Source organism: Rhinolophus ferrumequinum, chromosome 26 (assembly GCF_004115265.2).
Source record: "Rhinolophus ferrumequinum isolate MPI-CBG mRhiFer1 chromosome 26, mRhiFer1_v1.p, whole genome shotgun sequence".
NCBI lineage: Eukaryota > Metazoa > Chordata > Mammalia > Chiroptera > Rhinolophidae > Rhinolophus > Rhinolophus ferrumequinum.
The window spans coordinates 20,886,565-20,910,072 of NC_046309.1; the positions used below are offsets into that span (position 1 = coordinate 20,886,565).

The following is a 23,508-nucleotide window of genomic DNA, read 5'->3' on the forward strand; positions in this document are numbered from 1 at the left end:
TATATCCTCTAGGGAATACAAGGAGTTAAAACTACAGCTCTAGTTGTACAGTTATTTTTAATACTTATCGTCTCACAAAGATAACTAAAGCTAAGTATAATTTCAAAAATTCACAAACCAGTGAGGCATTACTATTGAAAGAATACAGTAACTCTTAAGATACAAATAAATATGAGAAAAACACATTCAAATCTAAGAATAATACTTTTAAATAATTACATTGTTAAAGCTAAACAGCCAATTCAGATATTTAAAACTACCAATTTACTATGCAGTCACTAGTTATTTTTTTCTGGGTCTTGTATAACATTCATTCATTCAATATATTCAGCAAATAATTTTTGAACTCTCTGTGCTCTAGGGAATGTATTTGGCCTTAAGAAAACACTGGAAAACAAAGCAGATGTGGACCCTGCCCTCATAGAGCTTACAGTCTCATGGGGCAGACAAATGAGAACATAGGCACCTACGTAGAATACAGCATGAGAAGGCTGTGCTGGAGCGTCCCTTCCTAGAGGAAGCACCATTCAAGCTGAGACCTGTAGGATAAGGGGTGGAGAGGGACAGCAGGACGTGGAAAGAGGATTTCAGGCTGAGGAAGATGAAAATGCAAAGACCCCTTGGTGTAAGAGAGCCTGGTCTATTCTATAGCTTCCCAACAAAGAACCTCAGATACTTGTCGGGCCAGAATGAAATGTTCACCCATCGATGGGGAAATGAAGACAGTGTGCTAAGTCTTTTCAAAGCTAAAGTCATTGGATTTTTAATCATTGAACTTAAGGCCACCTTATTTTCTGGCATTAAAATGGTGCCTCTTTTATGAACTGATAGTGACAATAGATGATATATAGACATATATATTTAACAAATGACCCTATTTTAAAAATTAATAAAATAAAAGCTACCAGTGTATAGATTGCAATTAAGCCTGGGAATCACTATTCAAAGAATAAACTTCTAAAAGGTATTTAATATGGTTAAAAGGGAGGGGTGAGGGAGACGTCAAGAGATGAGGCTACGGAGGAAGGCATGGAGAGCCATGAAAAAATTTGGATTTTATCCTTAGAGCAAGGGGAATGATTTTAAGCAAGGGACTGGAACTCTACTTACCTTTGTAAAAAAGTCACTCCAGGAATTTGTGTGTAGAATGCATGTTGAATGGGGCAAGACAACAGGAAGGAAGGCCAGGTAGGTGGCATTACAGTATCCCAGGAAAAAGAGATAATAGCTGGCATGAGGACCAAATCAGTGAGCCTGAGTGGAAGATCACTTCCAGAGATACACTTACCAGGATTTGGCCGTCCGCTATATTGGGTAAGGAAAATGGGATGGCCAACGCTGATGTCCAGGTTTTTGACTTGGGAAAATGAATTGATAACTCTGCTAACTGTTGAGCTAGAGAATGTAAGAGAAGGAGTCTTTTTGCAGAGGAAGATGGTGTGTTCATTTAGAACAGGGTGAGTCTGAGGTCTTTGTGTTCAAATTCCATTTGGCCAGTGGTCTACACATGTCTCAAGCACATGAAAAAAGGAGCTGAACTTTGGATGTAAATTTTATAGTCAATAGCACATAGGTAGTAATTGAAACTGTGGACAGGGATGAAATTTCCCAGAGAACACAGCATAAGAAGAGGGCTTAAGGTATATTACTAAAGGGTTGGCAGGAGGTGAGCAACGCAGAAAGAAGCCAGAAACAGAGCAGTCTGGGAGGTGGGAGGAGAGCCAAGAGAGCAAGATATTGTGAAAACCAAGTGAAGACCTTCTCAAGGAGGGGGCAGGCAACAGTATCAGATGCTGCAGGAATCATTTTAGAGGACTGAAGAAGAATGCACATTGAAATTAGCAAGAGGAAGAGATTAAGGACCTTGAGAAGGGCAGTGGAGAAAGGAGAAGCCAGATTATAATGTGTGAATCTGTCGGCAGGAAGGACCTCTGTCACACAGCATAACTGTGAAAGAGAGGAGAGGAATAGGCCAGCAACTGGCTGAAGGTGTGCGTTTGAGAGAGTGGTTCTTTGTTTTATAAACATAGGCGAGACTTTCTCATGGATAGTGTAGAAGCACTTGATAGAGTTTGAAGACTTGTTGCAAGGGAAGATAATAGAAATTCAAATACAAAATAGTAACTTGCTCAAAAAAAAATCACAATGTAACCAAAGGGATGGTTACCAGAAGGGGGGAATGGATAAAAAAGGTGAAGGGAAATACAGTCAATAATATTGTGATCACTTTGCATGGTGACAGATGAGCACGAGAATTAGTGGATTGTAAGGCGTACAAATGTTGAATCACTATATTGCACACCGGAAACTAATACAACTAATGCAATATCATATATTAACTAAACTTAAATTTAAAAAATCACAATGTAAAGGTCTTTAAAGATGTAAAATGCAGTGTTCCCAGGAGAACACGGGATCCCATTATAAAACTGTCAATGGATTTAAATACACTGAAAGATGTAAGCCGATTCCAAGAAATTCTCTGAGGGAATCCCATTTTAAAATATTTTTAGATCAGGTTTAGCTCCTGTCCATAGAGATCATACTCTTTGAATAATATGTATCTTTGAATAATTGGTGGTAGAGGAAGCTTCTCCATTGAGGCGGGCTGGCAGAGTCGTTGGAGTCCCACAAGTCTTCGAATTTTTAATCGACACAAATGCTTTAGTGAGCAAGGGTTCTCTAAAATGAATGGGAAAAACAAGCAAAAAATAAAAACAGTATTAGTGGAGTGACCTGTAAGATACAGACTGTTTTAGAATAACATTAACTGGTGACTTGAAGCAAAATTCAAATTGCAATTAAATTTTCCAGACTGTGCCCCTAGAAGGGAAGCTCCAGGGAGGCAGACATTTAGTCTGTCTCTGTGTCTGGAGGAGTCTGGCTCACAATGGGTGTTCAGCTAGGATATGTTAAATGAAAGAATACACTTGATTTAAGAAAGCAAGAGCTCACATCTCTTACTTGTTTTTTAGAATTGAGTGTCACAGAGATATATTTCTTTACTTTCTCTCTCTTCTCCCGCTCTTTCTGATGAATAATTATCCAGGAAACATCTGATGCAAATGATTCCATATGTCCATTTTTCAATCTTAGGTTGATTTCAGTGAAATCTACTAAGGTTCCTTCAACAGCTGATTTAGTCTTTATTTGGAACTCTGACTTTATATTATAGTTACAGTACTGACACGTCATCCAGCAATATGAACAAGTGGAAGGGCAGCATAGCACAGGCTCAGCGATAGGCTCTGGACTCAGTCAGCTTGGGTTAAAATCTTGGCTCTGCCACTTAGTATTTGTGTGACCTTGGACGAGTTACTTAGCCTCTGTGAACTCAGTATTCTCACCTGTGAAATGTGGATGAGAATGGGACCTACCTCTTAGGGTTGCTTGAAGATCAAACACATTAATTCATGTAAAGTATTAGAAAAATACTTGGTACCTGGTAGCCTAACCATTTAATATGAACTATCACGCAATTAAAAGATATCATATTTCTGTTACATTTGCGATTATAAACATTCCAATTATCTTTTTTAAAAAAATAAAAACTATGTTTTTCAAAAACTATTGAGGCAAAATAATTGTTACCAAAATAGGCAGAATAAACCCATCTTAAAAAAAAAAAAAAAAGAAATCACCCTTTTCTTTTCTTCTCTAACAAATAGACTGCCTTACATATACCTGGAGGAATCCTGACATCCAGTGGTTAGCTGTACTCATAGCAATCAACTGACAGGTGAAATAATGGATGACTGAAAGAACAACAAAAAAACCTTCCTCATCTTATTCTTACTTGGATTTCCCTTCTAAAGTTATAATAATTGGTGATTGTTTTGTAAAACAAACACATGGACAATTAACTACCAATTAGACGCAAAATCTGTGCCATGCCACTCTGCGTGGCATTGGAGAAAGAGCCGGTGTTTTGATGTGACGCGGACAAAGGTTCAAATCATTGCTTTGTTCTTTTCTGTGTCTATAGCTTCGGGACATGAACTTATCTAAGCCTTAGGGTTTTTGTCCTTACAAGCTCAAAAAGGTTTTAACCTTTTTATTGTAAAATAAAATATAGATAGAGCAACTATACAAATGTATAGTTTCTTAAGTTATTATAAATGGTGATTAGGTGAACATCTTTGATCACCTCCCAGGTCATGAACAGAACTTCCTCAGTTACCCCAGAATTTCCTACACAGTCCATCCCACACTTCATTACGTCCTCCCCTATAAGGAACCACCATTCTGACTTTTTTATTAACCACTTCCTGTAGCGCTTCATCATCTCAGTGTGCTAACCATCATTGTAGTATCAATAATATAGTTTAAACTTTGATATGTCTATTTCTATTTTTTCTTATAATAAATTTGTGTGGGATTTGACTGTGATAATTTCCTGTTGCTCATTGTTATGTGAATTTAGTTTTCCTGAATTTCTAGAAGAATGCTAGGTTCAAGATAGCTCTTCTAAGTTTACAGAGCTTCCTATTCTGTTGTCTTCTTGCAATGACCCAAAATGTGGTGGCTTGATCCCCGAGTTTTCCTGGTTTTGTTTGGTCACACCCCCACTTTTATGTGGGCTCTCTCTTGTCTCTGTTTTGCTTGATTTTGATTTTACTCCCAATGTGGGCCTCAGTTCAGAAAGAGAGTGCTGACAGTCCAGTTTCATGAATTCCTAGGGTTCAGACCCTTTTGTAATTCCCCTTAGCTTTAGTTTCTTATTGATAAAAATTTGCATGATAACACCCAACTCTACAAGTTGTGAGGATTTTGTGACATGCTTTACATATACATTTCATATTTCACATAAACTTACCAAGTAATAAAAATAATATAAAACACTAGTATTTTAGTTTTTAAAATAGCTAAATTTATTGAGAGTTTTTAATGTGTTAGACAGTGCTAAGAACCTTGCACATACCATCTCTTTAAATTCCCACAACAAATGTATGAGGTAACTACTACCCTAGCCCCATTTTGCAGTGGGAAAACCTTGGCGTAAAAAGGGTAAGTAATTTTCTCAAAGTCACATAGCTAGTATTACTATCTTGGTCTTTTTGCAGGAAATAAAAAATTCTCCTCTCCTTAATGAAACAAAAATGATACAATAAATTGTTGCTTGTTTCCATGAAAACATCAGCCTTGAATAATACATACACTATATAGCCCAGCAATTCCACTCCTAGGTGAGGCCAGAATTCCATCCAACCTAGGTCCATCTCATACCAGAGGTCAATTTCTGGGCTCTAAGATTCCTGTTTTAGTTGCCACAAGTCTCTTCTATTGTAGAACTCTTTCCAGGAGAAGAGCCATTTGAGGAAAATCCAAGGTTCCCTCCAAATCTGCATTGGGTTGAACTATCACTCTTTCTAGCTAACCAGCCTCCATCTTTCTCACCAATCTACATCTCTTGTTGCCGTGGTCCAAATAGCCCAAATTCAGATGAATTAATTTAATGTAGAAGACTGAAACTAAATGCTTAAATGAAGACCACTATGTCACTTATATTTCTTTTTATAGAACTTTATACCTAACAAATTTGGTATGTGAATCAGCTCAACATTTCAGTTTCACCAGTTGGCTGTAAAATATAATCTAGCTAATTTTCATAAAATTTGCCTGATCCTAAAGAACAGGCTGTTGAGGTTTTGTTATCCCATTCAAGGCCTATTTGGTGTATTAAAAGGTGTATTAAAAGTGCCAGAATATTTCAATGTAATGTAAAGTTGTATCATGCTTCTTTAGACTCCATGAAATTGATGTCCAAGTAGGTTTGAAAGTTCATTTTTCCAAACTCATATTTTGAAAGAGAAAACCTCTCTAGTCTAATTTTTTCTGCTTTCTATTTGTATTTGGAGTAATTTAGATGCAATTTTATTGAAACTTTTGTGATATGATTCACTTTTATGATTATAACTAAACTTTAACCTGGATAATACAAAATAGCCTGACAATAATACAAACTTTTGATGGTAGGAATTTGTCAATGAAGACCTGAGAGAAAGCGTATCAAAAAGGATAATTCTAATTCACTTCATTTATTTATTTACTCAGTACTTACTGAGTATTTACCACTTAGTAGGCATTACGCTAAGTCTTGAGAATACAAAAAAATAAACAAAACAGATCCCTGCCCACGTGGAGATTAAGTCTACATACATTATATTATAGAAATCAAGTTAACTTTTAAAAAATGAGTTCTAGTCAGAATGTTAATATAGTTATAACATTACCCACTATACAATTAAAGATTTGGAAAATATCAAGAAAAGCAAGAAATTGGTATCTTACATTAGAGGAAGTATTAAGGATGATTTTAAAAAACAGGTAATTCTGAAAATAAGTAGCATTGAAAAAGTACCAAAGGTGACAATAAGAAACTTCCCCAGTATACATTCTTCATTAAAAATTTTTGTAGGCAAAATTTTTTTTTTACCTAGTATTCGGCGGATTTCTGGCCATTCTCTCTGTGCTTCCAGTGCAGACTTCAGTTTAGCACACAAAGGGACATAATCCATGTAATCTATTAATATGCGGATAACGCTGCCTACCAAGTGTTTCATCCAAGGAACTGTAATAAACTCACAGAACTGAGAGAATTGATAAAAAATTTAATTTAGTTGTACTTTTCATATATCATATAATTAAACATTTTTGTTATGACAATTACTATCTTTGTCTTTTTTACAGGCAATAAAAGATCCCTCCTTGTAATGAACAAAAAAGAAAAAAATCGTTTTCTTGTTTCTGTGAAAATATGAGCCCTGGAGTTACGTATGTGGCTCTGATGTGATTGTAGTCAACAAAACGTGGAAGAATCATGCTTCTTTCCATGATTCTTCTTTCCATGCTCCTAGCCCAAATATTCTACTGAATAAGCCTAAGTTATTAACTGCACACACCTTCACATTCTTCTACATTCAGTTTCCACTTCAAGAAAAACAGACACCATCTTTTTGCCTCATTTTACACTTACAGCCCCATATTATCGCCAACAAAAAATCCAAGAACGATAAAAATGTAAAAAGTAGAGTTGATTTCTCTTTTCCTGTTACATCTCTAAGTCAGGATGGTGACTCAACATGCAGAATAAAAGGATGTAACTCACCGGGTTATCTTTTATTACACAAGATGTCCATCCTGGCAGTACCTCTTCCTCTATCTCTGACCACACAAACGAATTTCCAAAGATGTCCCCATGCATGCACTCAAAGCACATCTCCACTTGGTAGCCGTTGTTCAGCAGCAGCCTCAGCATTGCCTCATCGTTTAGGGCATACTGAATGGCACTGGGGAACCGAGTATCATTTACATGCATGAAATAACAATTGACATTAGCTCCATGGGAGAGAAGCAGCCGGACAATTTCATGATTATTGGCCCGCACTGCCACAAGTAGACAGTTGAGGGGATCTAAGTTTGGGTCGGCACCTGCATTCAGAAGGACTTCTGTGCAATGGATGTCATTATTAGAAACCGCAAAATAGAGCGCAGTCTTCCTTTCGTCGTCATAGCTCTCGGAAATGTGGTCAGCAAGCAGAGAATTGACGTCAAACCCACTTTCAAGGAGCAGTTCTAGGCACTGTACGTTTTGTCCATCTGCTGCGGAGTGAATTGGTGTAAGTCCACTTTTCCATATTGCATTTTTGGATGTTACTGGGATAAGACATTTCAGTGCACTGAAACAAAAACAAACAAAACAAAACAGCCACCTGGCATGAAGAAAACCAAGAAATGAAATTAAACCAGCTTTCTCACTAGACAAATGAATGCTGTTTCCTTAGTTTCCTTTATTTTTGCTAGATAACCTTATAGGAAGACATTTAACCTTTGTCCATTGACTTACTATTTAATATAATTTAGTTTAGTTTTGATTTAGCTTCCCATTCCAAATAGTCCTGGGGATCATGCTGATCATCTTATATATTTGGTCCTCGAATTTTGGAATTCAGGAACCTTCCTCATCTTCCAGTTCTTTTCTGAACAACATAATATTTATCACTAACCAATGCTACTTAGTGAAAAAGATAAGAGTAAGCACATCTGATGCCATAGAGGAATGCTTCAGAGTCTTGACCATTAGAATCATGAAGTCACAGGAAGTTAGGGCTGGAAGTGACGTTGGATATCACTTAGTCCAACACCTCCATTTAACAGAAGAGCAATATGAAGTCTGCAGAAATGACTTGTCCAAGGTCAAATGGATATGGAGCAAGGACTAGAATTTAGGCCTCTTGAGTTCTCATTCATTACTCCTCTTTCTTCCTGAGCAATCTATGCTTTAATATTGGCCATGTCACTTCAATATATGGCATGTCTGCTTCAATATAACTTGAAATTGAATTGCTAGCCACAAGAAGGGTCTTTATGATTTTTATCATCCTTACATCAGTCCAATGGAGATAACTAACTGCAGCTTATGGTTCTAAGAACTTGAGATAGTTGTACATTTCACAGGTGACTACCAACCAGAAACATGTGAGAGCCACCAGCAAGTATAACTTGATCTCTTGTGCCTAATTCAGAGCTACCAAGTGTGAATTTATGAACACTGGGAATAAAGCCAGGTAAACTTTGACAACGTGTCACTTAGCGTCAATTACGTGTCATTGGCCACTTAACTTAGCTAATGTGGCCAATGAAAGTGATAAAGCCTAACTAGTTCAATCTTTTTGAACTTATAAAATATATTTAATTGCCTAAAACCACCCTCTCAGGGTGGGTAGTGTAGTATAGTGATTACAGACTTCTATTGATGAGTGAATTATGGCACATTTTGCGATTGAAAAACCTATCCAACCATTTTTTTCAGAATAAAGATATCTAAACTTATAATTAAACCGTTTTGCTCATATTTTATATTATATTTGTATAATATTGTATAATATTTTGCAATATTTTACATTATGCAATAATAGCCATATATGGTAATAAATAACCCAAGTAATAGTGAGAGTAGTTTTACAAATTTTAATTCTTTGCCAAGGGCAAAATTTTTAGAAAGTCTGTAGCCTTTTGTTAAACACTTAACAAACAAACAAAAAAACAGAAAGGCACATTTGGGTGGCTTGTGCAGAATTCTCACGTGTAACTTCTTTCTAAAAGAGAAACTCCTTTCATTATAAAAGTAGTGTACATTCAATGTGGAAATTTTATAAAGTACACTAATATATTTAAAAAAGAGGAAATCAGACAAATATTTAGAAAAACAGAACTCGTGAACATTTTGCCTATTTCTTTTTGGATTTGGGGTATTATTAAATAGAGACATGATTATACTATATGTGCACATTTGTATTTTTCAACTTAAAATGATCATCCTATGAGTCACTACTCACAGATAATGCCCCTCGTAAGCAGCTCGGTGTATCGGAAGATGCCCTGCTCTGTTAGGTATGTTTCCACTTCCTCCATATTCCAGGAGGAGGGAAATGCAGTCAGGATTGCCCCCTCCTGCTGCCTCAAACAACACTGACGCTCCATCATCCGCCAAAGCAAACACATCACCGCCTGGCCAAATAAAACACAAAATACGTGGCATAGTGGTAACTGGGTAGATTGCCAAGAGAGTCTCCTTAAAAATAACCCATTGTTTTCCTTTCTGGTTAAGACTTACAATTAAAAGCATAGAATTAAGAACATCTATGTTTTCGATGTTTTCAATAGGCAATCATGCAGCATGTTTCCTTTTATTAGTAAAATCTTTGCATCACAAGAACATCTGAGAAACCAACAAATCAATTTCTATGATAGACCAATGCTCCTAGGAAAAGGGATAGTTACACTTTGAAGTTTTCAGACAACAGTTAACACTATTTCATTTCAACAAATATTTATCAACTGCTCTCTGTGTGCAAACACTGTGTGTGATCTTTAACAGAAGATACTAAGATGAGTTGATCTGACTATTTTAAGAAGCTGAGAGGGACGATGAAACAAAATATCATCAAAGAACACAAACTGTAACATTCAGGTGACAATCAGGACTAGGAGGCCTGACATAGGGGAAAGAGTCTGTGTTTGAATGATGGCGCTGCCGTCGTCTGGGAGTTAGGGGCAAGCTCTGTACTTCTATGAACCTCCATCTCCTCATCTGTAAACGAGGGTGACACAGCTTATGGCATAGGGCCTATTTGATCATTGAATGAGGTTGCACTTTAGGGGCCCCCAAAATGTTAGTCTTTCCCCCATAGACGATTCTGGGGGGGATCAAGCCTTTATTTACAGATGAGGAAACTGAGGACCAGGTGTTTAGGTATCTAGGCTAGATTCAGACAACCCGTACGTGGCAGAAACCATTTTCAGAATTTGCCCTCTTCATGCCTCGTTTTGTAGTTGTATAAAGCACCTGAAGGTTTCCAAAGAGGGGCGACATCACAGTCTGTTGGGCAGAATGGGGGAAGGCTTCAGGGAGAAGTTGACTTTGAATTTTGTTGGCCAGGATTCCAAATGAGGGCAAAGACCTGGCCCAAACCCACACAGCGGGAACGTGAGGAACGTTTGGGAGCCCTGCTCCTGTGACCCGCCTGGAACACAGGATGCAAGTCGGGGGCAGGAGGGCTATACCTGCTGAAGCAGTCAGGATGGTGCAGAGGGTCCCGTGCGAGACTCAGGGCGGCAGGAAGCCACTGAGCGTCTGCAGCTTTGTAGCTGCTCTTTAGAAGGAGGAGCTGAGCTCAGCAGGTAGCGTGTATTCTTTGATGGGGAGACTGGAAGCCTGGAGAGCAGTTAAGAAATGATTGCATTGGTCCAGGGAAGATGTGAGTGGAATGACCAGGATGCAAACCAGAGGGACTGCCAAGGTGAGCACAGGTGAGGAAGACCCTGTCGCACGTGGCAACTGGCTAGATTTGGAAAAGGAGGTGACAGAAGAATCCGAGGTAAACCTATGCTTTCGGTCTTGGTTGAGAGAAGGGATTAAATCAAAAGCGTGAAAGAAGGGAAAGTCAGTTGAGGAGATGAGTGTGAAACCTTGGTGAGCCTTCTATGTGAAAATTGGGCTGTCTCTGGAGCGAGCAAGCGGGGATGGGCAGGCAGATATGCAGGGTGTCACCGAGAGGAGGACTAGAGGGCTATTGAGGTTATCCAGGACAGGGCACCAAAGTCCGGTGCCCAGTTACGTTCAGGAGAGGAGCAGGAGCCAGTGAGGAATGGAGGACAGGACATCCGAGAGGCAGGACAGAGTCAGGACCGCGCAATTGCCTTTCCCGTACCTTTGTGGATTAGGTGTTCCAACACCTCGCAGTGGCCGAACTCCGCAGCAACACCTAGCGGTGTGATGCCAAAGCCGTCCCGCAGGTGCACGTTGCCGCCGTGCTTCAGCAGCAGGGCTATGAGGTCGTTGCGGCCTTGTTTGGCGGCTTCGTGCATTGCCGACCAGCGCTTGGCACACGGCTGGTCAAGGATGGAGTTGTGTTTGAGGAGAGCAGACACCATATCGTAGGAGCCGTTTCTTACAGCTTGAAGATGGTTTTCCAAAGAACAATCGACAGGAGGCATATTAACACGGATATCTTAGATGGCATGAAACGAGTCACCCAATTTAATACCAAAGGAGATGTTAGCTATTCCCGCCTGCCAGAGGATATTGTGTTTTTCCTACGCCTTCTATTTCTTATACGCAGATTTCTCTTGTGGAGTGGAAGCATGCAAGATGAGACTGCCTTTTCTTAGAGAGCTTGACCTACTGAGAGATTCAAGAGTTTCATAGAAAACAGTGCCCATCACTAAGGCAGAGTGTTGTGTGTAATCCTTCCAAACCTTGCTTTCTTCATTAACAAAATGAAAACAGCATCCACTATTGGGTTGTATAAATTAAATAATGTATGCAAAAGCTTTAGTATACAGTAGGAGCTCAATAAGTGATAACTTATTATTAATATTATTTCGTTACTTCTAGGACCCTAAAGCCACATATGTAAGTAATTTTTATCAAGTTTGCCCCTCCTCTAGAAAGCGTCTTCCCCCGCCCTCCCGCCCCAACAAACAACAATATGGAACGAGCTTCTCTTTCCCATGCTCTTACTGGGAGATTAGCAACAGGAATGTTTAGAATCTAGGTAGGTCGGTTGTTCTGAACAGAAAAAGTGTGTGACAGCGAATGCACTACAGTTTCAGAGGTTGGCTGAATCAGATGTCTCTCTCCCCCTCTGCTGTTTCTCATAGCTGAAATTACACTATTTAAAAGTGTTTTCCCCCTTAGCTTATTAAGAGATTGTCCCAATTTAGACATATTTCTGAAAGATGCAATGCATTTTTCTCTTATCAGTAAGTAAAATCTTATTAAGAAACAGCAGGATGAATGATACTGTCTGCAAATGGAGATGAATACAGTTTCTTGCATTCATTCATTCATTCATTCATTCATTCATTCAATCTGTGCCGGCCATATGAAAGGTGCTAAATTAGGAAAAAGACAGAGGTGGTTCTCATGTGTGGAATTTACAGTCTAGGGAAGCCTATACTGTCTTCAGTTTGAAGAGAGACTCAGAGTCTGGGCTTTTGTTGAGAAAGGCAGGAGGAGATGTGGGGTCACGTACATCCCAGGCAGCCAGGAATCCCAGGAAGAATGCGAACAGGATGTCAGGTCACGGCAAGCGAGAGGGCTCCAGAAGTCATAAACAGAGGACAGAGACAAACTTTGCCTGCCACACTTGGAGGCAGGCAAGCCATCACTGCGGTGAGATTTCACTTTTTCCCTCCTCACTGTCTAAATTAGAGTCTGTGGACAAATGCCTTTCTCTGAATCACCCACCTGCCACTGGCAGCTCTAATTGCAGTGAATTACCTCATCCAGCTGGTGTTACTGCAGAGCAAACATCAAGTCGTTAAACAAACTGAGAGCTGTGTCCTCATTTATCTTCTTGCTCCTCCTATTGCATTTTTTTCTACTTAGAAATAATGTGTTAAATAATGAACCTCTTCTCTCATTACCTGTTTTCCTTTTGTTGGACTCAGAGAACATATCGATTAGAGATATTATTAGTCTTTCTTCATGAAAATCGCAACATATAGGTCATATTCAACTGAAAGTAATTTTAAAACTAGAACTACTGGAATTTTTTTTTGGAACTAAGAATATATTTTATTTCCCATAAATAATAATGCAAATTGCGGGGGAGCTCCTCTCATAACCCATAAAGCCATTCCTAACCAATACATGGCTGAAATAATGAAAACTAATAAGGCACAGTATTTGTGTAACATAACTAAGTAAAATACACGTTAAGTAATTTATGAAATAAAAAATACATCTATATATACCTTCAATAATAATGCTTGAAGAGAACCACGTTTCAGTTGAGGAGTTAGGGAATTAGAGATTTTTGTGTAGTTTATGGGCACTTTTGAACACTTCATAGTCTGCTGTCACTTTTCCTTTTTATTTTACATTTCTGTCATTTTCTTTCTGGGTATATGTGTTTTGTTCATGCAATTTACTAATCAGCAGTAGATTATTTTCTGAGTCATATGACATACGAATAGAGAAAGTTTTTCTGATGTATCTTGACGGATTGGAAGATTGAAAGAGGAGATGGTATATACAGGATATATATGAATTTGTGAGAAAGAAAATGTCTGAAGTAAAATTAATTGGCTTCTTCTGTGGCGTGGGCCACACTGGCCTGGACAATCCTGTGGCTATCTGACTGGACAAAGGTGACACCAACTTCAGAGGGGAGTCTGAGTGCAAAAACCCTTAATAAGTGTCATAAAATCACCAATCAGATACACACTACTCGCAAATCACTGTGTAACGTGACTGTACCACATCAAAGTACCATGGTCAGGTCAGATGGCTGATGGACAAGAGAGGTCTGGGAGGACAAAAGGTGTGATTTTTTTTTTTGGGGGGGCGGGTATCTAAGGATATTCCATAAAGAAAAAAGGATGATAGGATTGGGTTAAGAAAAATAAAAATGGCATTGCACCGAAAAATAAAAAGAACAGCACTTTTTTTTCTCTTAGCTCTCCTTTATAAGCTAATGGACTATGACTAGCAAATTTCAAAGTAGCCCATAGAATCAGGAAGAAAACTGAGGAAGTGTCATGGGTGATCCATTTTTCCATGACCCAAAAAGACCTAATGTGTTTTCCACAATGAAGGTCCTAAAGAAGGTAACCCAAGAAAACTTCTTATTCTCCAGAAATGTGGATGATGGGGACATAAGTGAATACCTCCTGAATATTTCCTTCATGAAACTTTTATCTTCTCCTTGCTATTACCATTTGGCTTTTAAAATTTATTATTTCCAAATGTTCACTTTATTTTGACTTTGCTAACTCAAGATCAAGTTCTTTTCCCACACTTCAGATACTGCTAGAATAGAGAAACCAACAAACAAAACTTTGAAATGCATATAAATGCTTAATGCTCTGTTGTGGGCATTAAGCATTAAAGAAAATTTTAAGTAAAGTAAAAAGAGACAAATGAGTGACAATCATGACTTATTTGTCCCTTAAGAAATAAGTGGGTTGAGAATAGAAGTAGAGCCTAATTCTAAATTTGCAATTTGAGATGGTATAAGAACTCTGGAGGAGTGACTTTTGTTTTCCTCTGTTTTGAAGAAATCAAAGACTATCTATAAAACAACAACAAATACATGGATGTCACTGCAGATACTCCATGGTATATGTCTTTACAAAAATAATATAAAAAATAATATAAAAAATATAATCACATTAATAGTGGCACAGCAACCTATAGGTGTAATTGCGGCTTGAAAGGTTAAAAATCATTGTAAAAACCCCAGTTATTTTTGCACCTACCTAATAGTTAGTGCCTGTAGTGCCAGCTCAAGAAAAGAGCTTTGGTTTATTTATGAAAATCACCATGTTATGGTGATATAAGGCTGGTTAACATGGAGAGACCACTATCTGTTCCCCTCTACTCATGTTTCCCCTTTTCCTTTTAGCAACAGAAGCCCCCAGGTTTTAGCTGGGCACAGTCAATCCAGGTAGAGACTACATCGCCAGGTCTGCCTTGCACCTAAGTGTGGCTACGTGACAAAATCTGCACTCACAGTGTAGAAATGAAAATGCTGGGGGCAATGCCCAGGTCATGTTCTTAAACGTGAAGATGTTTTTTCAAGGCTGCCTATTTCCTCCTTCCTGCTGGCTGGGAAATGGTGACATCTGAAACCCTGCCATCCTTGGGCCACTCGCTCTGAAATGTTGTGTGTGAGAGAAATGAACTTCTTTTTAAGTTGTTGTTTGTTGGTTTTTTTGTATCTGGGTTTGTTTTTTATTTGTTACAGAAGCTTTGCCAATACCCTAACTCTAATAATTAGATTGTTTGTCCCATCTAATCTGAATTCGGGAAGGCTGGAAGCTCTGACATGGGACAAGGGGAAGCAAGAAGAAATCATATCGGAATGACCGCAGGCTGTGGTGACACTATTCATTTAACAAGTTATGTCCAGAGGCAGAAGGCTGCCCAGCTCTCCCTCCCCTGTCTGCTGGTGACCTGTCTACACCCCAAGTCACAACTTAAGAGCAACTATCTCTTTGGAGGCGTCACAGATTCACTGCCTTCTTAGTTCCCTAATTTACTTTGAATACACACCTTTATTATAGTATTTCTATTTGCATCATATCGAGCTTTCCCACGAGATTCTTTGAGAGGAGGAAGATTATCCCACTCATCTTTGTATTCATTTGCCCATCACGGCATCTGGCTGACCATGAACCTCCAGAAATGTTAGTTGCACTGATGTTGAATTAATGTGGTCGAGTGTAAATATTTTACTCTTGTTCATGACTTGTCTAAGTTTTCTGTTAACAATATTCAGGTTGTTTTTAACATCAGCGATTTCTCTGTGAACAGGAACTGTGGTAGGTAAACTAGCTGTGACTACAACTCATTATGTTTTATTTTCTTTCTCTGTCAGTGCTGATAAAAAATCTTAGGTAATAATCCTCTTACACACACACACACACACCCACGGACACGCAATTTCATAATGGCTCTCTCTCCGGAGCATCTACCATGGGACAAGGGTTTAATATATTTATATTTTCTCTAATTTTATAACAATTCTGCATGGTAGGAGGTGTATTTCCATCTTACACATGAGGAAACTGAGGCCCATGATTGCAGTCTCATAGATAGGATTTAAATCTACATAACAGTACTGCTAAGAAAGATCTTAAAAGCTCTCAGCATAAGAAAAAAATTGTAGCTATGTGAAGTGAGGTAAGTTAACTACATGTATTGTAGTGATTATTGTGCAATATATACGCGTATCAATCACGTCCTATACCTTAAACTAACACAATGTTATATGTCAATTATATCTCAACAGAACTGGGAAAAAAATAAATCCACGAATCTCAGGTACCTAAGTCCAAATCCTTACTCCATTGACACTATCTCCTAAGAGAAAGGAAATGTTATCTCTGGTCATTTGGAGTTAATCTCATCTCTCTCTGCTTCTGCAAACAGACCTGCCAATTCTCATAGGTCACCAAATAGCAGGATACGCACGACTGAGAAGAAGCTGATAAATGACACCTTTAGGTTTATCATTACTTCTTTGTCGTGTCACAGTGGTGAACCGTTTGTAGGTGCTCGGTGCTGCATCTGAGTACTTGGAATCTGCTCCTCCTCTTCCTGTCCCTTTGGCTTCATTGTTCTTCTATAGACCTGGCATCTCTCTTTGGAATCCCATTTCTGCCTCTTTCCTCTGGCTCTGTACCACAATGCAGCCCTCCTTACAGCTGGGACCCGCCTAGAGAATATTCCTTTAGAACTAGCACTTCTGGGCTCATAAAACTCCTAATTCAGATCCCTCCCAGTCAGTTGGTGCTGAAGGGTTTGTCACATTTGATCTTTTTGTGGGACAGAAAGACGAAATCATCAGACAGATGAGATGGGGGTGAGGGGAGGAACTCAGGGAAAGGAAGGAGATGAGGTCACATAATTTTAGCCAAAACATAGTGGTTTCCAATAAATACGTATTAAATATTTATTTGTCTCAAACTATAATAGTTCTAGAAAAAAAAAGGTCACTTACCAATCAGAAGGGGCGTCTCTCCTTTGTCATTTTTGGTGTTTGGCCATACTCCCTTTTCTAGTAAAGTTCTTACATTTTCCACCAGCTCAGCTTTCACTGCCAAAGTCAAGGGTGTTTCTCCATCAGCGGTCTTGAACTCCCAGAGTGTCTTATAGGATGCTGAGATATGAAAGCATTGTGTAAAGTTAAAAATCTTTACTTAAAGATATCACATAAGTCAGAAGAATGCACTGTTATATACATTAGATTGAGCAAAGTCAATTGGTGAAAAAGGGAAGACCAAAAGGAGGTGTGAGTGACGTTGATCAAATGATGGTCAGTATAAATTGAGCGGGGACTTGCTAACCAAGTTAACAGCTAAAAAACCAACATCTAGTTTCAAGGTGCTCTTTTTTTTTTTTAATGGGTTGTGAATTCTCATTTCTTGGTAAATGGTAATCTAATTCCCTAATCCTTAGTATTACTATTTAAATTTTATCTGAAATTGGTTTTTGTCAAATGAAGTCTGTGAATGTGGAAATGAGGAAGCATTTGAATGAATGTATCCTGTCAGAAAGTGTTAGAAATACTATACTTAACACCATCTTCTCTATCAGTCTGTCTATCAGTCTAGCTCTCTATTTTCTTTAGCTGGCTAGCGCGCTGGATACTTAATTATCAAGTGTCTATCATTACCTCCCAGAACATAGAACCAGGGAGCAACACCGAAGGTTGAACGATAGGGCACTCACAACGTGTTCTGTAAGATGCCGAGATGTGAAAAATACTGTGTTAGAACATGGAAATTATTAATATTTAACCCTGGGTCAATTTACCATGATATTTATTCATGTTTACACTATGAAAAAATTAATATAATATGAGGAAAAATATAGGAAGTACTACTTGTACTACATAATTATTTTTGGAAACTGTTAAGAGATGTTCAAGATGAAAAATTAAAAACCAACTTCCAAAAGCAACAAGATTTATATTCTAATCAATTAATTCATGATATGTACAAACTTTTATCACTTTTAGGAGATAAGCACATCTTCCTGCCAACCTGTGTCCTTAGAAGGATGCAAAGGTGAACGCTGAATCTCATGAAATATGCTAATTTTTGTACCCTAAGTTTAAAACATGGGTATTGCCTTTTCCCAATTTCAATTAATCTTTTATTCCGTCTCTTCTTTTTCCTTGTTATGTTCATTGAGAACGCTCCCAACTTCTACATTCTTGTTTCAATGTGGTCTAAAGTATCTATGTTCTCTTACCATCCAGAACGATTTCAAGTACTTGCTGAACAGGCTGAACAACAGCTTCATGCAGGGGAAACCATCCTTTTTCATCGGCTTCATCTAACGCATATTTACATTTCACATATTCCTGGAGCTCTAGAATGTGACCTAAATGAAACACATGGGCTGGTAACAAATCTCTGCCATGGCAAGATGGACTCTCCAGTTCATCCCTGTGCAGGCAATACCCTCATTTACCTTGTTTTATGGCCTCCACGAGTTTTCTGTTTTGATCACTTAGTGGTACAAATCTGCCAAGGAAAGGAAAACAAGCCCTGTGTATAAAAGTGGTATACTTCAAGGAACCCCAAATTTTCATTTATATTGAGTTTTTGTACATAATCTTAATAATGAGGATCTATAGGAAATGTACTCAACTGATTTTCTCCACTGTAAACAGGAAGTGTCTAAGAGTCAGGTACACAGTGTATTTGTGATACACGAGACCTCAGGAATATTCATGAAGATGACAAAATACAAGAGTATAACGCTGTCTCTGAAATGAGTTCTTAGCAACGAAAAAGGAGTAAGCAACTGAAATCAGAGTGAGAAGAGCTGGGTTCAGATTTTGTGACTTTGTAATCCTGGGAAGGCCAGTTGGCTTCTCTAACTGGTGGTTTCTTCATCTGTAAAGTGATGGGTATAAGTAGGAAGATCTCTAAGGCTTCTTCCCAACTTAAAAACTCTGTGCTTAATAAATGTTTGTCACTTCGAACTTAATAATTGCTAATTAATGGTTGCTTACTTGAGAGTGTATGAGCCACACTGCATGTGAGTCTTAATCACCTCATCCACAAGTGCAAACAGGCTGAGCATTTACTGAACAAACTTCCAGTCACCGGTGCATTAGCTCATGATTTCAATCCTTATGACAATTCTCTGGTGTGTGTGTTTATTCAAAGGAAACAGGCATGTATTTCATGAGAAACTGATTTAACTCTATCAAGAAACATTTGCTGGCATTCTAGGGTTGTGAATGCCATCATGGAACTCTAAACATCTAAAATCTGTTGAAGATAATGGGAAAATTAAAGAGACAGGAAAAATTTTAAAAGCTCAAAAGCAATAATTTTATAGCACTGACTCTATTCAAAAGCACCACTGAATTTCAGAATACCAGATTGTAAATAATATAACAGAATGTAAAGGTAAACTGAAGTTTATTTTTGTCAGAAGAATAATGGATGTTGTTCGAGAGAGAAATTTACTTTTGCAGTCTCAGACTTTAGAACCACTGATAACATAAAACATCAATTTTCAGTATAATTTATTAACTTCTGTTATTTGAATAGTAGACAACGAAATAGGCTCTGGTTGATACATTACTTTGTCATATATGACAAAAGCACTCAACTCTTTTCCCATTCACCGAACTTTTGGGCTATGTGGGTTAGCATTATTCTTCATATTTTAAAGATGCGAAAATGGAATCCATTACTTACAAAGGTTGCCTGAGTCAGGGGAAGAATGGGAACATACAAAACAAACCTCTGCATATCTATGTATACGTCAGTTGTATAAACTGTACTTGCAAAGTTGTTAAAGTTTATTGTCCTTTTTGATTCCATATTGATTTAGAAAATAGGCAATCGTGTGCAACTGAATTCAACTAGGAATTTCGCCTCCAGGTGACTTCCATCTTGCACTGGAGATGGGGATTTGTGGCAGGTCAGACTGCTAAACGTGTGCACAGTGACCCTTGTGGAGCTGTTCAATTCTCTTCCAGAAAAAAAGGGTGGGCACTTCGCTAGAGGAGGAGTCAGGAAATGTCATTCATTTCACCTTATACCAAAATGAATGGCATGAAGAAATTTTGTTGAGGACAGTCACTTTGTTACCTTTCAGGGTAAAATGTAGTCTTGCTGGCTTCAATCGATTCTTGAATACTGAGCTGAATATCATAACTTGTAAGATGATCTTCATCGGGGTCATCATTAGTATCCATGACTGAATAGAATTTTGAAAGAATTAATTTCTTATTATCAGCAAATGGCAAAGAACACCATACAGTTAACATGAAAGATGCAAAATGAAAAATCAAAATGCATTCACTTTTCTCTATTTAACGAACACAAATGCAGTTAACATTTTAATCTGTATTATATGTGAAGCCCGTTGTAACTTTTGAAGTCTTTAAATACCTGCCCTTTGGTATTTTCTAATTTTGATTTTTGTCTTTTCAGTAACAACTACAGTTGGGCTTACAAGAATTCACTTTTTCCACACTTCTGAGTTACAATAATTTTGGCCCTTGAGTTGCCTCAAAACACTGTTCTACACAGCACATTAGAAGTTTAAAACTCTACCTGAGAAGAAGTAAGACAGTGGCAAGAATAAAGAACAGTGAGCCTTTCACATTCTTTAGTCTTTATTCTGTCTGCTGTGTTTGCTAATATGCTGATTAATCCCTCTTCTCACACCAGCAATGCTGTGAGTTGGCTGCCTTGAATTGCAGTTATTTCTGTATTTGTGTTCAACTTCTTGTAACAGACGCTATGCTTTTCAAGGTGAAGGGTGTACCACACTTATCTCTGCATCCCCTACTGCTCTAGAAGGCACTTGGCACAGGGAAGCTCTTCAATGACTATACCGGGGGTGCCAAAAAAATGTATCCAACTGGACACTTTGGTCAATGTTGCTCAAGCAGTAGTTCGTGGTACTCAGAAGTGTCTGGATGCTGATGGTAACCACTTGGAGCACCTCTTGTAACTGCCGAAGTCCAGCGTGACTTGTGTTCATTTTTTTGTTATTGGTATAGATTGAGTATTACAATTTTAACACAGTTTTCCTTTCTTAAAATGTGTATACATTTTTTTTGACACCTCCAGTATTTGTTGAATTAAAGTAGAGAGAATGGAAAGTCACAAATGTAGTGGCCTTGCCCTCAGGAAATCTGAAGATTTCCTGAAATCTGAAGATGGTCCTTGACATAAGGACCATCTTAACTCCATCCCCAGACCAGAGACCACTTTCCTGTTCCTGCTCCCTGCACAGTTATACCCATTATGAGCCACTGCTCTTGACTGGCCCATCTCTTCTGATAACGAGCAAAGATATAAATTATTTCTCATTGGCTTGTTTCTTCCAATGATCAGATTAGAAGAGTGAGTGGCTCTCATTACTATTGGATCCATTGTTTTATCTTAGAAAATTGCTTAAGTGTAGAAATGCAAATAGTTCTACATCTGGATTGACTGACCAAAATAAAATGATTTTTGACTACTGGTACTTTTCAAGCCAAATGCATTATCTGTCTGAAATTATACACTGTGGTGTGTCTTTTCAAGGGGAAATAAACAAAGAGTACTCTGTGGGCAATTTCCAAAACACAGTTGACACTTGCATTACTTTTTCTCATTGTCAAGGTTAAATAAACTCAAATTTTAAGGACAGTTCTTTATATGGTTATAGCCAAGGTCACTGACCTGCGCACAGACTGCACACAAACTCTATGGCATCCTTATACCTTTTATTGTTCACTGCTCTGCACGAGTGGCCTTACTGTCCCCTTGAGACAGAAAGGAGAGAAGAGGGATAAAGTTTGGAGACTGTTCGTGAGTCAGTAACAGCAATCCACTAAGCATGTTTTCTCACACCACGATATCTCAGTCTACTCAGAGGCCAACATGTGCCCCAGGGAGTCTGTTCAACAAACAGATTTAAGTGGTATTTTATTTTGTTTTTTTTTATTGGTTACTGGTTCATTGTCTCTCTCCTGCCCCGAGCATGTAATCCAATAAGAGCAGAGAATTCGTCTGTGTCAGCAGTACCTACAGAAGCACCATCTCATGGTTTGTGGTCTCTGTGTGTTGAATGAATGAGTTAATAAATGAAGCCTAACATCTTCTAAGCTCTGCTTTAGCCTCAGAGCTAACTGTTCCTCAGGTATGCAGCCTTTCTTCCAACTAAACGAATGTGATTGCCCACTCTGGGCGTGGCTTTATTTCTCTCACTCCTGTGCTTGTATATCTCATTCCTCTTCATTCGCAAGGCCCTTCCAGCTGTTCCACACACATGGCCCACGCTGCCTCAAGCCTGGCTCACGACTTCCTTCCTATGGAAGCCCTTGCTGAAAGTCTCCAATCCTCTCTCGCCTTATTTATCTATGAATATCTCCTCTTACATAATATTTTTTTCCAACATCCAGATTTCTACTCCTTTTGTTTGTTTTGCAAATTCTTCACATATTTGTGTTTCGTATTCCCACTTGGACTATTAGTTTTCTGAGTGAAAAAAAACAAAACACAAAAAACACTTTCTTTTTCCTTTATGTCTTCTCTCTCTACTTCCATTCCTAGTGAGCTCTAGCTCAGGGCTGTTTTCAGTGGTCACTGGAAAATATGTGTTGACTCATTAGTAGCGGAAAAGCACTGAGTCCTTCCGACAGCACAATTAGATGATGAAGTTAAGCTTGTGGCATCGCCAGCTGCCTTTCCCACTGATATCTCTGTGGCGACAGGGGATTGCGTGGCTCTGGGATTAGTAACGGGATACAGAGCCTTTCACCTAGTTAAATCACCAGCTTAACTCCAAACCTGTTTGAAACTTGGGCTTCTAGTACATGAGAGATCACAGACCGTTTAGAGAACTGAGTTGGTCTGTGGAAAGTTGTTTTTCTTTCTTTTTTTTTTTTTTTAATGTCCTTTTAACTATCCTCCAGAGAGAAGTTATCTAAAACTCTTAACTATTTTGTATCCCTAATGACAGCAGGGTAGAAATGGTGAGAAAACTCCTACTACATGGAACAACACCCACCTGACACAAGCTGTCTCCAACCTGTTACTGAAAGCTGGGGATGAAGTGAAGATCTGTGTGCCGGGGCAGTAGGGCATCCGACAGACATTCAGGGGAGCATCACCGGAATAGACCTAGAGGCATCAAGGTGCTATGAGAAGGGCAGGAAAAGAGTTATTTATCTGTTCCTCAAATTTAAAATGAACAGGACTCAATCCCAGCAGAAGGTCGGCAACCTATTGCCAGCCTTTATTAAAAATTATCTGTAAGCACCAATCAGCTAGCTGAGGAAAGGCTGTGGGGACAGAGCCCCAAAAAGCAGTTTCCAGGCTCTCGGCCTCACATAGAAAGGTGCTGGCTCAGGTATTAAATGGCTATCGACTGTGATCAAATGGCCATCAGCTGAGGCTAGTTGGCCGTCAGCTGTAACCAGTGAGCCATTGGGCACTAATATAACTGCTGTGGCTAGGCTAGCAGAA

At 38.6% G+C, this 23,508-nt stretch overlaps 1 protein-coding gene across 2 annotated transcripts in view; it reads right to left on the reverse strand.

Moving 5' to 3' along the window:
- The window catches only part of ASB15 (ankyrin repeat and SOCS box containing 15), a 25,624-nt gene continuing 2,116 nt past the window's right edge, over positions 1 to 23,508 (reverse strand). Inside the window, exons 2-11 of one of the 2 annotated variants that reach the window (XM_033098667.1) lie at positions 23,051 to 23,163; positions 20,134 to 20,242; positions 18,494 to 18,546; positions 18,272 to 18,403; positions 17,016 to 17,174; positions 11,214 to 11,459; positions 9,339 to 9,510; positions 7,109 to 7,679; positions 6,437 to 6,590; positions 1 to 2,682 (exon numbers count right to left, since the gene is read on the reverse strand). In XM_033098667.1, the coding sequence (XP_032954558.1) occupies positions 2,510 to 2,682; positions 6,437 to 6,590; positions 7,109 to 7,679; positions 9,339 to 9,510; positions 11,214 to 11,459; positions 17,016 to 17,174; positions 18,272 to 18,403; positions 18,494 to 18,546; positions 20,134 to 20,242; positions 23,051 to 23,138 (1,857 nt within the window). In that variant the 5' untranslated portion in view covers positions 23,139 to 23,163 and the 3' untranslated portion in view covers positions 1 to 2,509. Of the gene's footprint in view, positions 2,683 to 6,436; positions 6,591 to 7,108; positions 7,680 to 9,338; positions 9,511 to 11,213; positions 11,460 to 17,015; positions 17,175 to 18,271; positions 18,404 to 18,493; positions 18,547 to 20,133; positions 20,243 to 21,720; positions 21,790 to 23,050; positions 23,164 to 23,508 lie in introns of those variants that run through there. The other variant, XM_033098668.1, reaches the window with a different exon arrangement.